Source organism: Dendrobates tinctorius, unplaced genomic scaffold (assembly GCF_039654945.1).
Source record: "Dendrobates tinctorius isolate UK_male_01 unplaced genomic scaffold, ASM3965494v1 ptg000309l, whole genome shotgun sequence".
In the NCBI taxonomy this organism is placed as follows: Eukaryota; Metazoa; Chordata; class Amphibia; order Anura; family Dendrobatidae; genus Dendrobates; species Dendrobates tinctorius.
In genome coordinates, this window is record NW_027361976.1 from 2649376 (window position 1) to 2664458 (window position 15083).

Consider the following 15083-nt stretch of genomic DNA (forward strand, 5'->3'; position numbering starts at 1 on the left):
CTAGCAGCCGCAAATCATGCAGCTACAGCGACAGAAACTAAATCTCAGAGCACGCTAAAATACTTGGAGGCCACCCAAGCATGCTCAGGGGAAACCTGAGCAACGAGTATACTCGCTCATCACTATGCTACACCACTGCCGCAACCCCCCCGGTAAGCCTGCACTCGGACTATAAGACACCCCTCCCATTTTCCTCCCTAATTTTTTTGAGAAAAAGTGCGTCTATAGTCTGAAAAATACGGTAGTAAAAAATGTTAATTGTCATGAGATCGCCAATGCTGTGGTTTTGTTATATTATAATTTAATAAAAGGCTGCTGTGGCCATTTTACCCAAGCTGCAAACAGTCATGTGTTTTATTTACATATGGGAAGGAGGTGTTATTGAGTAAGGATTAATTAAACGACCAGATCTTTCTTAGCTTGTCATGTATAGTGCATTTATTCACATGGGCAATAACTATGGCTGTTCATATTTATACATGTAAACATTAAATGTAAACAGTCAGGAAAAGGAGATTCAAGTCGAAATGCAAATCCCGCTGCCATGGTCCAGCATCCAGTCCAGGTCTCTGTGGCAGCCAGTCTTATCTTCTATGCCTACCATCCTGGCTGTCTCTTGCACTTACTAGACTGCGCAATGTTATGACGTCATGGTGCTTTGCACATTATGACATTACAGGGCATAGTGATTAAGACACACATGACATCATGACGTTGTGAGGCCAAATAAAAGCCAGAGGCGCCCAGTATGCCGTGCTCAGAATGCTGGGCGCAGAAGCAAAGACCAGCTGCCATGGAGGACCGGACTGGATACTGAACCAAGGCAGCGCAAGTCGAATTGCACAGCTCTAGTAAAAGGAATTCCCTTTTGTAACTTCAGGTATGGTATCAGGGGCGGATGTACAATTGGTGCAATCTGTGAAGGCATACAGAGGCCCAAGAGCAAAGGGGGACGATTTCCAGCTCCAAAGCAGGTAGAATTGTGCCTTATGATGTGCTATTGGGCTGCAAAGGACCCATATATTGTTCTTGTACAGGGGCCTCTTCTGTCTCTGTCTGCCATAGTATATAATATTATGCCTCTGTACAATTAGTGATGGTCATTAGTGATAATCTTTGTAAGATCTTCCAGAAGACCCTGAAAATAGAGAAAAACACTATATAAGTTCACTGTACAAAAAGAAAACTCAATAAGCACAGCAAATTATAAAAGTAGGTAATGGGTTTTGAGTACCATGGCATGAAGGACTACCTTCCTACAAGCAGCGCCCAAATAGGAAATGCGCCAGCAAGTAAGATGTGATTTGTTTGGGGAATACCTATAAAAATCCCTCCTGTCCCATGAAGAAATGAGGGACTACAAGAAGCCATGTAACATGTCCTGTCCTGCAAAATATGGATAACCTGTTCCAGAAATGAGATATATGCATGTCTCATATGTCAGATGCAGGTATATGGAGCAGGTCCTTTCTTGGCAGCCAGGAGAGTTCTGAAGTTGTTAATTTGTCAAAATACCACAATTCTTCAATACTCTATGAGGACTAAAATAATATGTAAAGAAATATGTAAAATATGATTACAATTTCTTAAAAAAGACCAAATTACCTCCGTTTACCTGTTCCAAAATTAAAGTAAACAAATAAATACCGTAAATATGCATTTTTGTATCACCACATCCATAAAAGTTCAATGATTTTTTAGAGTATAAAACATTTTCTCTCACAATGTATTAGGCGAAAAACAAAAATTTTGGAATAAAGAATGATCGAAAATGTTGTATGTATCCCTTGGTACTGTGGTAAATGGTATCAATAAAAATTACAGCTCGACCTGCAAAACACACTCTCACACAACTCCATTGAAGGAAAAATGCAAAAAAGTTCTGAGTACCAAATTGTTGTTTTTAAATGTATGAATTATTTAAAAGCTGAAAACAAAAAATGACATACATTGGGTAGCATAGTAAAGGTGCATACCCGCAAAATGCAACTGACGATACCAGGTCATTTTTACTGTACAGTGAAGGACGAAAAATTATGTTTTTCCCCCATCACCCCACATTTTAACATATTTTGCGGATTATAAGATGCACCGGTTTATAAGACGCACCCCAAATTTTGGGGAGGAAAATAGGAAAACATTTTTTTTTTTTTATAAAATCTGCTTTTACTGTACCTTACCTGGGGGGTGGAAATGATGGAGTGGGGTCTCAGGTGGCAGGGTCGCCACTGCAGGAAGATGTTGCAGACCCCAGGCAGGTAGGATGTGGTGATCAGCGGCAGGAGTGGTGCGATGTTGCGAGCCCCAAGCTGGTAAGACAGGATACTCGGAGGTAAAGGTGCTCTGCTGACATTTTGTGAAAGCCCAGAGCCCCGCATCTTCCATACTTTTTAATGTGGTGGACTCTGGGAAGATTGCCACAGGAGCCGATGCATGCTTAATTGAGATCTTTGAAGTCAAGATCTCAATCTGTGCATACCCTGCAGGAGGTGCCCATTTTCCCAGAGTCCACCACATTGAAAAGGGTGGAAAGTGAGGGTTTCGGGCTTTGACTAAATGTTAGCGGAGCCCCTACACCGCTGAACACCCCGTCCTACCAGCCTGGGCCCCCAATCCGGCCTCCGGCGCGGCTAGATGCTTTTTGCAGCAGCGACAATTCAGATTAAAAGTCCCATTCCCCCCCTCACACACATTTTTGGGGAAAAAAAATTTGTCTTATGATCTGAAAAATACGGCAATTCTTTGTTTACTATTTTTAGTACATTATATAATAATGTGAATGATCTCACTCAAAACTATAACTGGTCGCGCAATAAATAAACCCTCATTCACCTATACTTATTGAAAAATAAAAGTAAATTATGGCTCATACTCTACACTCACACTAGCTTACAGTATTTTCAATCCGAGTGCTGTCTGTGAAAAAAAACGGACCTCACACCAACAGCACTCGGACCAGTGTTAATTTTGTTGGGCTTAAGATATGTTTTGTGACACAGACTAGACACGTAAAAAAAAAAATCACAGCACACGCTGGTCTCTTCTGCATTTTGGATGAAACTCGCCTATTCAAAGTGTTTGAGTGTTTAAAACAAAAAAAATACTGAATCCCATATGGATCAACAGTGCAGCATCCGATTTTTAAGGATACATTGCAATTCATTAACATGAGAAACTGTTTTTGGTCTTGTAAATTTATTAACTGCTGATGTATTAAAACGGATGCCACAAGACAGATGACAAATCATTTGCTTTTTTTTCTGAATATAAATAAAACGATTTTTAAACGTTCATGTCAGAAAGGTGAGAAAAAAATTAAAACAACAAAGCTAATATTTGCCCCAACGAGAAGGATGTAAAATACTGATATTCTCTATTCCGAACATCTCAACTAAAATCTTTTGGCTGACACTTCCTATTTATGTGTTAGGTAAATTTTTTTTTTTTTTTTTTTAAATATTTTTGAATAGTTATCCAAACAGACGGCGCTATAGAATTAAATCATTTATCTTATGTTTGATTAATATATGAACACAACATGATCTAGGGTGGAATTTCATATAAAACCCTTATAAACAAACTCAGGATGAGACAATTAGAGACCAAAGTTTATAAAAAGTTTTGCATCAGAGCCGCAAATAATTATCATCATTGTAATGAACATTGGGATTATATCCAACATGATTATTACATCTGTTTTTAACACTTTAAATGCAGTTACTTACATATAAGGTTTCTTTGTTTGCGAGTTGGTCTTGTAGAGCCTGATGGGTTGCCTTCAAATTCTTCTCATTAAGAACAAACTTCACCAAAAAATTGGTCACAAATCCTACAGGAGGTCAGTAGTTAGATTCAACTTAGATTGATCGCATATTCCCTCCTCCACAAATCTTGGAGGGCTGAACATGTCCTCCCATTATGCTGCACAATTAATGCTTTGGCGCCTCAATAAGTGACTCCATCATTTGGGCCAGAACAAATAATGTTGAATGTTTAGCTTGTGCTAATAAAATGCCAGAGACCGTGACAAAAATCCAGTGGGCACCGATAGTGTCATAAATGCTGTGAATTTAGCGGTCTTGCTTCTAAGATGGTGTTAAATACAGAGTGTAATCAGAGGCTAAGTAGATTTGGCACTCGGGAGCCTGACAACGCCATTTTAAATTTTTTTTTACATAAATTTATATAATTAAGAATTTAACTAAAACACTTTAATTGTGTTTTTTGGAAAACAGTAATATTATTTAAATATTACTGGTGCAACGTACCTTGAACTTTATTTTTTAGGACTTCTAGTGCCTTAGCCTGTAGTTCACTTGGTGTCAGCTCTTGTGGACGAAATTCAGACATTAGCAGATCAGCAACTCCATTCAAACACCATATAATCTGTTCCTCTGCATACATGTCAGGTATATGGTTTAGTATATATTTATTATAGCTCTTCATAGCGCTTAGAAAAAAATAAGAAAATAGAGTTGCTAAAAGTTTTGTTAAAATTGTTAACTCATTAACATTATTGATTAGGGATTACAGAATAAGGCCTCATTCAGATGTCACTCTTTCACATACACAAAATAAAGGTCCCTGTGTCATCAGTGATTGGTCCCTGTAATCACTGTGTCATCAGTGTTTTAGATCCGTATCATCTGTCATGGGTCCCTGTGTTACCAGTGTTTTGGATCAGTGTTTTATCAGTATTTGGTCCCTGTGTCATCATTGGTTCCTGTGTGATTACTGTGTTACCAGTGTTTAGGATCAGTGTTTTATCAGTATTTGGTCCCTGTGTCATCATTGGTTCCTGTGTGATTACTGTGTTATCAGTGTTTTGGATTGGTGTGTGATCAGTATTTGGTCCCTGTGTCATCAGTGTTTTGGATTGGTGTGTGATCAGTATTTGGTCTTTGAGTCAGCACTGTGTCATCTGTGTTTTTCCTGGATGGATAAATAAATTACAAAGATTCTCCTATCTTTGGCACTGATGGCATTGCAGTGTTTGCCTTGGACCCATAGGCTTGCACTGGTGTAGGGGTTACAAGGACTATGCTATACCCCTAACCCCTTATATATCTATGTATGCTGCTGTGTATATATGTATAAGTATGTTATGTATCTTTCTGTTGCACAGTGTATATTATAGGGAAAGTATAGTTAACTAGCTGCTGGCCCGATTCTAAAGCATCGGGTACTCCAGAATATGGCCAGCGGCAGATTAAAATAAAAAATGTGATATACTTACCATCCGACGGCCCCCAGAATCTGTCCCTCCTCTCCACGCTGCCGGCATCTTCTGTTCCCAGTACTGCTTTGCGCCAAAGACCGCTGCTGACGTCCTCTCACGACGTCATTTGCGGTATTTTGCGCAAAGCAGTACTGGGAATGGAAGATGCCGGCAGCGTGGAGAGGAGGGACAGATTCCGGGGCCGTCGGAAGGTGAGTAGATCACTATTTTTTATAATTCTATTTTTTACACGTTTATGGTACCGAGGGTCCAAAGGAGTCTCTTCTCCTCCGGACCCTGGGGACCGGCTAGTGCCGGGCATCTCTGGCTGCGTCGCCGCTGACGCCCGTGCGCCCGGAGATGACCCGCAGCAACCGTCGGGAGCGCACTGCACCTGTTGCTGATTGGTTGCGGCCTGGCGGCCGCGACCAATCAACGCAGCGCGATTTCGGTTACAGACAGACATGATAAGGCGTATATATATATATATATAGTTTGGCCACCAGATGGGGGCACTGAGTCCTTTAGTCTAGTCGCCCTAGATATAGTTAACTGTAGGAGATGATAGTTGGGGAGTAAGGCAGGAGTATTTCCTGGATATAGTCAGTCAGGGGGTATACCCCTAGGTGCTCGGGTGGGCTATAGGCCTGGGCTGCCCATTTACCCTGTAACATTCAATAGAGTGCCCAGCCATCCATGGTACACAGAGAAGAGCAAGGAACAGCAAACCGGCCGTAGAGAGCGAGAGGAAGCAGAGGAAGGCAAGAGGTCACTGCAAAAGTGTACGGGCAGGTCGTTCCAGAATGTGAAGCAAGAAGAAGAACTGCAGTCATAAAGTTCAAAAAATATTCATAATTTTATTAAACATGTATAAAAATTTACACCAGACAGACTTTACAGAATGAGGCTAAAAAGATGGAACATGATGATCACAGCATCATAAAGACTGCCCAAGTTGGGTATGTCCATGTATCGGGGTACTCACGAAACTATACAAAGCACATGTGTGTTATAAGCACAGCGTCCATATAGGACTGCATAAAGATTCGCCCATACAGAATAATCATAAATTTGTATAATTGGCATATGTAAGCCACAATCATTTGCAGATGCCACCGCTGGGTGAATAGATAACCAATTGCAATACCCCCCAGATGTGAAATGTTGATTTGGTGTCGGGCAGCCATAGGCCTCAGAGGAAAAGATTACCAGGCAATGGTAGAACCAGTGTACTCTGATAGCAGGCCCACTGTCCTGACAGCCAGAGGGGTAGTTGATGTCCGTAAAGGGAGGGTACCTGTACGCCTCTTGAATTGTGGGGAGGAGGAGGCCACAATACCTCGGTATGCCACAGTTGCTAAGCTGCTTACTGTCAGCAACAACGCCATACAGGCAGCAGAGCCCTTGGTCTCATCCGACCAGGTGGAGGACAATGGCTCTGTAAAGCAGCTGGAGGAGTGGTGTCAGCATCTGCATGTGGGGAATGACTCCACCCCTTCATACCAAAGGAATGGGGTTTACCGAGTGACTCAGGAGTATGAGCGGGTATTCAGTAAACACCCCCTAGACTTTGGGAAGGCAAAAGGTATTCAACACCATATCCCCACTGGAGATCATCCACTCATCAAAGAAAGGTACCGGCCTATACCCCCAACACAATATCAATGTGCCAAAAGTATGTTTCTGGAAATGAAGGAGGCTGGGGTGATCAGAGACAGTTGTAGCCCCTGGGCAGCTCCAATAGTCTTTGTGAAAAAGAAAGATGGTATCATGAGAATGTGTGTTGATTACAGAAAGATTAACAGTATTACACATAAGGATGCCTACCCATTACCCAGAATTGAGGAGTCATTAGCCGCACTTAAAACTGCTAATTATTTTTCCACCTTAGATCTCACTAGTGGGTATTGGCAGGTTCCCGTGGCAGAGGCAGACAAGCAGAAAACAGTGTTTACTACCCCAAAGGGTCTCTGTGAGTTTAACTACATGCCATTCGGGCTCTGCACCGCCCCAGGGACATTTCAACGGCTAATGGAGTGCTGTCTTGGACACAAGAACTTCGAGACAGTCCTGTTGTACCTTGATGATGTCATTGTTTTCTCCAAGACTTATGAAGACCATCTGAAGCACCTGGCTGAGGTGTCTGAAGCCTTGTCCAACTTTGGCCTGAAAGTGAAGCCTTCCAAATGCCACCTCCTGAAGCCCAAGGTTCAGTACCTCGGTCATGTAGAGAGTGCAGAAGGTGTGGCACCGGATCCTGACAAAGTCAAAGTCATCCGGGACTGGCAGAAGCCCAGCAACCTCCATGAAGTACGTCAATTCCTCGGGCTAGTAGGCTACTACCGAAGATTCATCAAAGGCTTCACTGAGATAGCCACTCCTATGCAAAATCTTCTGGTGGGTCAGCCCAAGAAGGCCAGAAAGCAGAGTCCTACATTCGAATGGAATGAGAAGCTGGAGAGGTCCTTCACTCGACTGAAGATGGCTCTCACAGGAGATGAAGTTCTGCCCTACCCAGATTATGACCAACTCTTTGTGTTGTATACTGATGCCAGCAACGTGGGAATGGGAGCAGTACTGTCACAGGTACAGAATGGCAAAGAAAGAGTGATCTCCTACGCCAGCAGGAAGCTTCGTCCCACTGAAAGGAACCCTGACAACTACAGTTCCTTCAAGCTGGAGTTCCTTGCCATAGTTTGGGCTGTGACTGAACGATTCAAGCATTACCTAGCTTCAGCCAAGTTTACCATCTTCACGGACATCAACCCGTTGACTCACTTGGAAACTGCAAAACTAGGTGCACTGGAGCAGCGATGGATGGCTCGGCTGTCTAACTATGAATTCACCATCAAGTACCGAGCAGGGCATAAGAACGCCAATGCTGATGTACTGTCCAGAATGCCTAATCTGCCAGATGCAGGAGAAGACCCTGAGGAACTTGAAGAAATCGAGTTACCTGCCTTCCACCGGCCAATTGCGGTCCAAAGTGCCCAAGGAGTGAGAAACAGACGGTCTGGCTTGAAAGATGCCACCCTAAATCCATTGCCTCATCATGACTGGGCAGAAATGCAAGATAGCGACCCCGCAGTCCGCCTGGTGAAGGAGCTACTGTCACAAGCTGACTCACGCCCAGAGTCGGATGCTCCTGAAGAAACCCAACAGTTGTGGAAGGAAAGAGGTCGGCTGCTCATCTATGAAGGAAAGCTGTGCCGGAGGAGTATCAATGCCCGCACTCATGAGCTGGTCTGGCAGGTGGTAGTCCCAAAGAGGGAAGCATCAATGGTCTTGAAAGCATACCATAATGGAGCTGGACACTTCGGATGGAAGAAGTTGGAAGCCTTGCTCCGGGAGAGATTCTACTGGGCTGGTATGAGGAAAGCCATTGAAAATTGGTGCCAGGAGTGTGGACAATGCAACCTGCGCAGAAAGGACCGTAACAGTCTGCGAGCTCCTTTGCAGCCAATAATAACCAAACAGCCACTTGAGTTGGTTGCCCTGGACCATGTGAAGCTGGTCCCAAGCCGTTCAGGCTACATTTAAGCTCTTACCATCGTTGACCACTACTCAAGATTCTTGGTAGTTGTGCCTGTCAAGGTTCAAACAGCCAGGACAGCAGCCAGAGCCTTCCAACAGCACTTTTGTCGACCACACGGATACCCTGAGCGAGTGCTTACAGATCAAGGTCCAGCCTTTGAGGCGGAAGTGTTTCAGGAATTCTGTAACTTGTATGGTTGCAAGAAGATCAGGACAACACCGTACCATCCACAGACCAATGGCATGTGTGAAAAGATGAACCAGGTGGTGATCAACCTACTGAAGACCTTGCCTTTGGAAGAGAGGAATCTGTGGCCAGAAAAGTTGCCAGATCTGGTGGACCTCTACAACCACATTCCTGTGAATGCCACCAACTGCACTCCAGCCTACCTAATGAGAGCGAGGCCTGGTATGCTGCCTATTGATTTGGATATGGGAGTCCTTACACCTGAGGTGACATCACCAGATGCTGACTGGGACACAGAGAGGCAGCAACAGTATCGAAGAGTACAAGAGTGTGTTGAAAAGAGTCTAGGTCAGGCAAGACGAAAACAAGAAAGGCACTACAATCACCATGCACCTGCAGTTCCGTTGTCACCTGGAGAACAAGTCCTAAAAAGGAAGAGGAGGATGCATAAATTAGATGACCAATGGGAAGCTGAACCCTACACCATCTTACCATCGAACTTCGATTACACCAAGGTGTGCCTTATCAGTAAGGATGGGGAGAAACCTCAGCAGCAGTATCAAGGGATCATTTGAAATTGTGCCCTGACCAGTTAAAAGAAAGAATGGAATATCAAAACAACATCCAACCCATAGAGGAAGAAGAAAAGGTCAGCACTGTACTCGGAGAATTCCATGCAAATTGGATTAGAGTGAATCAAGCCATAGTGGTGCCAGTTTTGACCTTTCCCCAACTGGTAGTACAAGAAGAAGTGACTCAAGAGAACTCTGAAAATCAGGAAGTTCAGGTAGCAGATGCCACACCAGCAGTGGAGCCAGAGAATCCTCGCCTTGCCAGTGGTGAATCTGTCATGCCCATGGTGAGTCTAGGAGTTTGCAGACAGCTACTAACCAGTTTACCCACAGTGAGTAGAAGTGGTCCGAGGAAATCTAGTATCCCTGTGCTACGCAGAACCTCCAGTATTGTAGCCAGTACAGTACACATTACCCCAGTGGTTAGCACCAGACAACCAGTGAGATCCCCAACAACATCAGTGCTACGTAGGTCTGTCCGTAGTACCCAAGGTATTCCACCCCTCAGATATCGTGTATAAATTAGTTCATGTAAATGTTAAATTGTATGTATATATGTAACGTTTAAGTTTTGTGCCTACAGAGACTCAGTAAGAACCCCTTGTATATAGTTCACCATTTGCCCAGGAATGGACCATGGACATTGACGCATGGACTAATCCTCACAGGACTATTTTTGGAGCTTTTGGTTTTTGTATTTTTAATTTTTTTTCTAAATCTTGTACATTTATAATTGTTCAATTGTTTATATGTTCATGTGTTTTTTTTATCACTCCAGGAGTACTGAATTGCACTAGGGGGGAATGTGGCGCCCCCCAGGAGTATGGTCACCACAGTGGCATTACCTTCCTCCTAGGGAGTGTGATGTCATGCTTAGAAGCAATGAAGGGTCTCTCTGGCAGCTAACCATAACATGCAACACAATTCCCACTCCAGGCCAGCAGAGGGAGCTCTGAACCAATACTAAGGGGAAGAGCTTCTCTCTGGGGGCCAGGAGGGGAAATTAGTCAGTTCTGTGAGGAGGGAGAAGATTGTAGACATGGAGAGAGAAGCTGGGAGACTGAGGAGAGTTGAGAGCTCGTTCCCAGCTGGAGCGCATGATCTGGAGCCTGGTCTCCAAGGTTGTATGGATACTGACGGTCCTGCAACAGAAACCAGAGGAATAGGAAGCTGTAAATCCTCTATTCCCATCTAAGACTCAGAGGCACAACAGCGACGTGTGAGCGAAAGGAGATAGAAGGCTACAGCTGTCTGCCATACGAGGTAGTTCCAAAAGGGAAGAAGAAGGAGGAACGTCAGTGTAACACAGTACTGTATGTACCTCAAGTAAGCGCTAGAGAGGAGACTACACAACCCATCTGATAGAGAGATTCTTAAGTTGCATCCAGACTAATCAGCTCCTGTGCCATCTGTAATCTGGACCCTGGACTGCATTTGACAAGCAAAGTAAAGGTAAAGAATCTGCACCCTGTGGTGACCTTGCCTCCTTCCTGCAACCTCTTCAGCACTGCTACATCTCTGTCCTAAACACTGCACCCTCTTCCTAAACACCTTTCCTCACTGCCCTGGGACTACAGCCCTGCCTGTGGAGGGCTACAGCATCATTGCTGCACTACACCATCTGTCCCAGAGGATCTGTCTGCAGCGTCGTTTTAACACCTCCCTTGCCGAACACCACAGGTGGCATCACGAATCATCCACTCATAAACTTTATTCCCATCACTCAACCCCTTTTACTTGGGCGCCCAGGGCCACGGACCGGGTCCCCACTGCTGTGACAATCCCCTCTGAGAGACCGGCCCGGTAGCGAGTACCCCACAGCCCTGGGAGGGCGACCCATATTTCTATCTGTATATTAATTGTTGTCACCCATAATGTTCACCAGAATTCTCTTATACGTTCCAAAATGTGGCAGATAGCTTCGGGGGCTGAATCTCTGATGTCCGGGGCGAAATGGACGGGAGATCGCTTCACCGTGGTGATGCTGTACAGGGAGGACACTGAGGGGCTGTCAGATGCTCCGTCCCATGGAAACACTTAGTGACGAGGGAAACAGTAAAGGGAAAGATGAAGTGATGTGCTGTTTGTACTGTAATGGAAATGCTGGAAACTACTTGGATGTGCTGTGTCCTGAAGTGAATAAAATTGTTCGGTTAAGAGGTACCCTGGACTGCGTCTCTATTCATTGGGATTCAGAAGCCGCTTCATGCCAGTGTGGAAAAAGGGACACTGACCACACAGTGAGTACTGATTGTAGAATGCAGAATAAGAAGCACTTTTTCATTGTAAAGGGAGGTCAGGGTACACAATGCCCAACAACCTCAGCCACTATTATACCCTGGCCGACCTTTATGCTGTGTGCCCACGTTGCATTTTTTTAAGCGTTTTTAATGCGTTTTTCAGGGTCAAACCGCATCAAAAACTCTTAAAAGAAGCATCCCATTCATTTTAATGCATTTTGGCCTTTTTGTGCCAATGGATGCGTTTTTTACTGCTAAGGAAACGCTTAGCGGTAAAAAATGCAGCATGTTCATTAATTTCTGCTTAGGTCTGCATTTTTGGCTATTTCCTATAGTCCAAAAGACGCGCGGAAAAAAACGCATCAAAAACGCGCAAAAATCGCTGCAAAAAGTACCCGTTTCCTGAACGTTTAAAAATGCTACTGTGGGCACGTAGTCTTACACTGGCACTGTTTATCTGTGCTGCCGGTAAAAAACGGACATGTGAACAGCACCATAGACTACAATGGGTACTTGTTGTATCCATGAAATAGAACATATAGAACATGTACATACAACATGAAAGTCTGAATAAGGCCTAAGACCATAAGAAAATGAGCAATTTCAGCTTCCTAACTGCAAATGGCCTGTATGCTTTGAGGATATTAGCAGTCAAGTTCATTGCCCAGATGTTTTCTTGCAGTGCTTACATTGAATAAAAAGGTTACAGACTCTCTGGGAGACCTGATGCTGAAATCACAGGAATGGCACGAGTGCAAGAGGTTTGCTTTGCTTTTTCTTTTTTTGTTATTATCTTTTATTTTTCCATACTAATATTAAAAGTTTCCTACTATTTTGCTGTTGTAAAGTTCTGATTGTCCTGCCACTTTTGCAGCCCTGCTCCTGACTATAGTCTGCTCTCTGTGGCACCCCAGGAGTCCGGGTGCCACAGTGGCATTGCCTCCCTCAGAGGAGGTGATGTCAAAGAGAATTTCCCTAGCCAGATATCACCAGCATACAACACCTTTCCTGACTCCAGACCAGAAGGGGGAGCTCAAAGCCTGGTTTCAGGAAAGCTTCCTTATTAGTTCTGGCCTGGAGGCGGGGTTGGTCAGTCTGGGAGAGTCTGTACAGGGGACAGGAGCTGTGAGGAGCTCATCCCAAGAGCAGAGTGAAGAGAGAGGATTAGGGTTGTGACTAAAGGCCCCGTCACACTAAGCGACTTACCAGCGATCCCGACACCGATATGAAGGTGTCAGGATCGCTGGTAAATCGCTATGTGATCGCTGGTGAGCTGTCACACAGACAGCTTCACCAGCGATCAGCACAGCGATGCCGAGCGCCCGGCATCGCTGGCCATCCTGTAAAAAATAGAATCAAAATAAAAAATATAGTTATTCTCACCTTCCGATGTCGCGTTCAGCCATCCTGCCTCTCTCCACGCTCCGGTCCCAGTGATCCTTTGCGAGAATGACCGCGAGATGTCACAGTCTCGCGGGATAACAAAGTCTCGCGGTCATTCGTGCAAAGGATCACTGGGACTGGAGCGTGGAGAGAGGCAGGATGGCTGAACGCGACGTCGGAAGGTGAGAATAACTATATTTTTTATTTTTTTAATTATTTTTTTACACCTGATCGCTGGTCTCCCGCCTGTCACACGCAGTGATGCGTGCTGGCCAGCGGGAGACCAGCGACCAAAGAAATGTCGAGAGGTTTCTTCCAGCGATCAGCGATACTGGCAGGGGGGCCGCTCGCTGATCGCTGTCACACACAGCGATCTCGCTGGTGAGATCGCTGTTACGTCACAAAAGTTGTGACTCAGCAGCGATCTCGCTACCGAGATTGCTTAGTGAGACGGGGCCATAAGCTCACCCCAGGGAACAGCGCTTGACACCGGACGCCGGAGTCCGTGGCTGCAGGGGTACAACAGTCTCAACAGCCAAATCCGGAGGGCAGGAGACTGCAGGCCTCCTGGCCCCATCATAAACCTGAAGGCACAGCAGCATACCAGAGCCGGAGCCACCACGAAGGAGTGCCCGGATCTCTATTTCCACCTGTAACAGTGCTCCAGTCTGCACCTCAGAACATCCAGTAAAGGAAACTGTTGCCCTGCTGTGTCCTCAGAGTTATTTACTGCGTCACCTGCCCTGCATTACATCCATCATCACCATCTTTTATAATATAATTGCCCTGGGACTTAGCTCTACCAGAGAGGGGTGGGAGCATGTAAATTGGAGATGATAGTATGGAGGGGTAAAAAGGAACAAGTCATCAAGAAGGGCAGATTGTACAGGTAGTACTGAGAGTAGATAGGAAAATAAGCACACACATGGGAAAGAGAATGTAGGGAATGGCTGTGTATGAGCTCACAGAGAAATTATGGGGATGGAAGAGGGAATCAGACATTCATCATCAGTATCTGTTACTACACGAAGATCCCTCATAAAGGCTATGGTATTACATGATAGCTAGTAGAAGCACCAGTGTACTAGATTCATAGCCCTCACATTTGGTATGAATAACTGGGAGAATCAACCCACAGTAGAAACCGAAATCTAGGAGCAAGCTGCACATCAGATGGTCCAAACGTGAAATCAGAATTGAAGATTGCAAACTGAAAGTTAAAATTGCTGTCCGATACATAAAATGCACTTTTTTAAATATCTATCTTTAACCCCTAAACACTTTGGTAATTTGCATCTGCAGTAGATGATGGGGGTGCCTGGTGGCTATCCTAAGAATAGGACATCAATATCAATATCTATCTGCTGGACATACCTGTTATTCTTCTGTGAACCCAAACATCACATATTAAGCCAATAAGCATACATGTCCTGCTTGGCTAGATCTGTATGCTGAGATCGGACATACTATGATTACTGCTGATGACCCTTCTCTTATTTTTAATACTGAAAAGTGGGTAAATGCCATGATGTTCCCATAGACATTGAAGAATGTACTTACCCAATACTGTGCAGGAAACTAACGACACCCCCTAAAATAGATTATTATTAGTTAGGTATAACATCTACAAAGCATCACCGAAACAGCCGGCAACACAAGAATAAAGTATTCAATACACAATAGATGGCTGTCGGAAGAACAATTGCTAGGTTGACAATACACAGGAGTGCTCGCTTGCCACTTCTGTGTTCTCCATGGAAGCCCCAGCCAGACCCCTGATAATGGCTTATCTCTGAAAGAATGAAAGCCACCCCTGCTGAAATATCTTCAGATATAATCCTTCAGGGGAGAGTCGGGAGGCCTCAATGTCCATTAGACTACCAGCTGACAATATCGATATCGCTGAGTTCGGACAACCTCAGTCTAATGTGCATGGGGCCATAAGGCTC

At 44.6% G+C, this 15083-nt stretch overlaps 1 protein-coding gene across 3 annotated transcripts in view; it reads right to left on the reverse strand.

Annotated features, from left to right (window-relative positions):
• Window positions 1–411: 411 nt before the first annotated feature.
• Window positions 412–15083, reverse strand: part of LOC141073647 (uncharacterized) — a 98260-nt gene continuing 83588 nt past the window's right edge. For 2 of the 3 annotated variants that reach the window (XM_073560963.1, XM_073560962.1), the window contains 5 exons: window positions 14695–14725; window positions 4269–4450; window positions 3726–3829; window positions 2181–2309; window positions 412–1138 (listed from right to left, as the gene is read on the reverse strand). In XM_073560963.1, coding sequence (XP_073417064.1) covers window positions 1091–1138; window positions 2181–2309; window positions 3726–3829; window positions 4269–4450; window positions 14695–14725 — 494 coding nt within the window. In that variant the 3' untranslated portion in view covers window positions 412–1090. The remainder of the gene's footprint in view (window positions 1139–2180; window positions 2310–3725; window positions 3830–4268; window positions 4451–14694; window positions 14726–15083) is intronic. The other variant, XM_073560965.1, reaches the window with a different exon arrangement.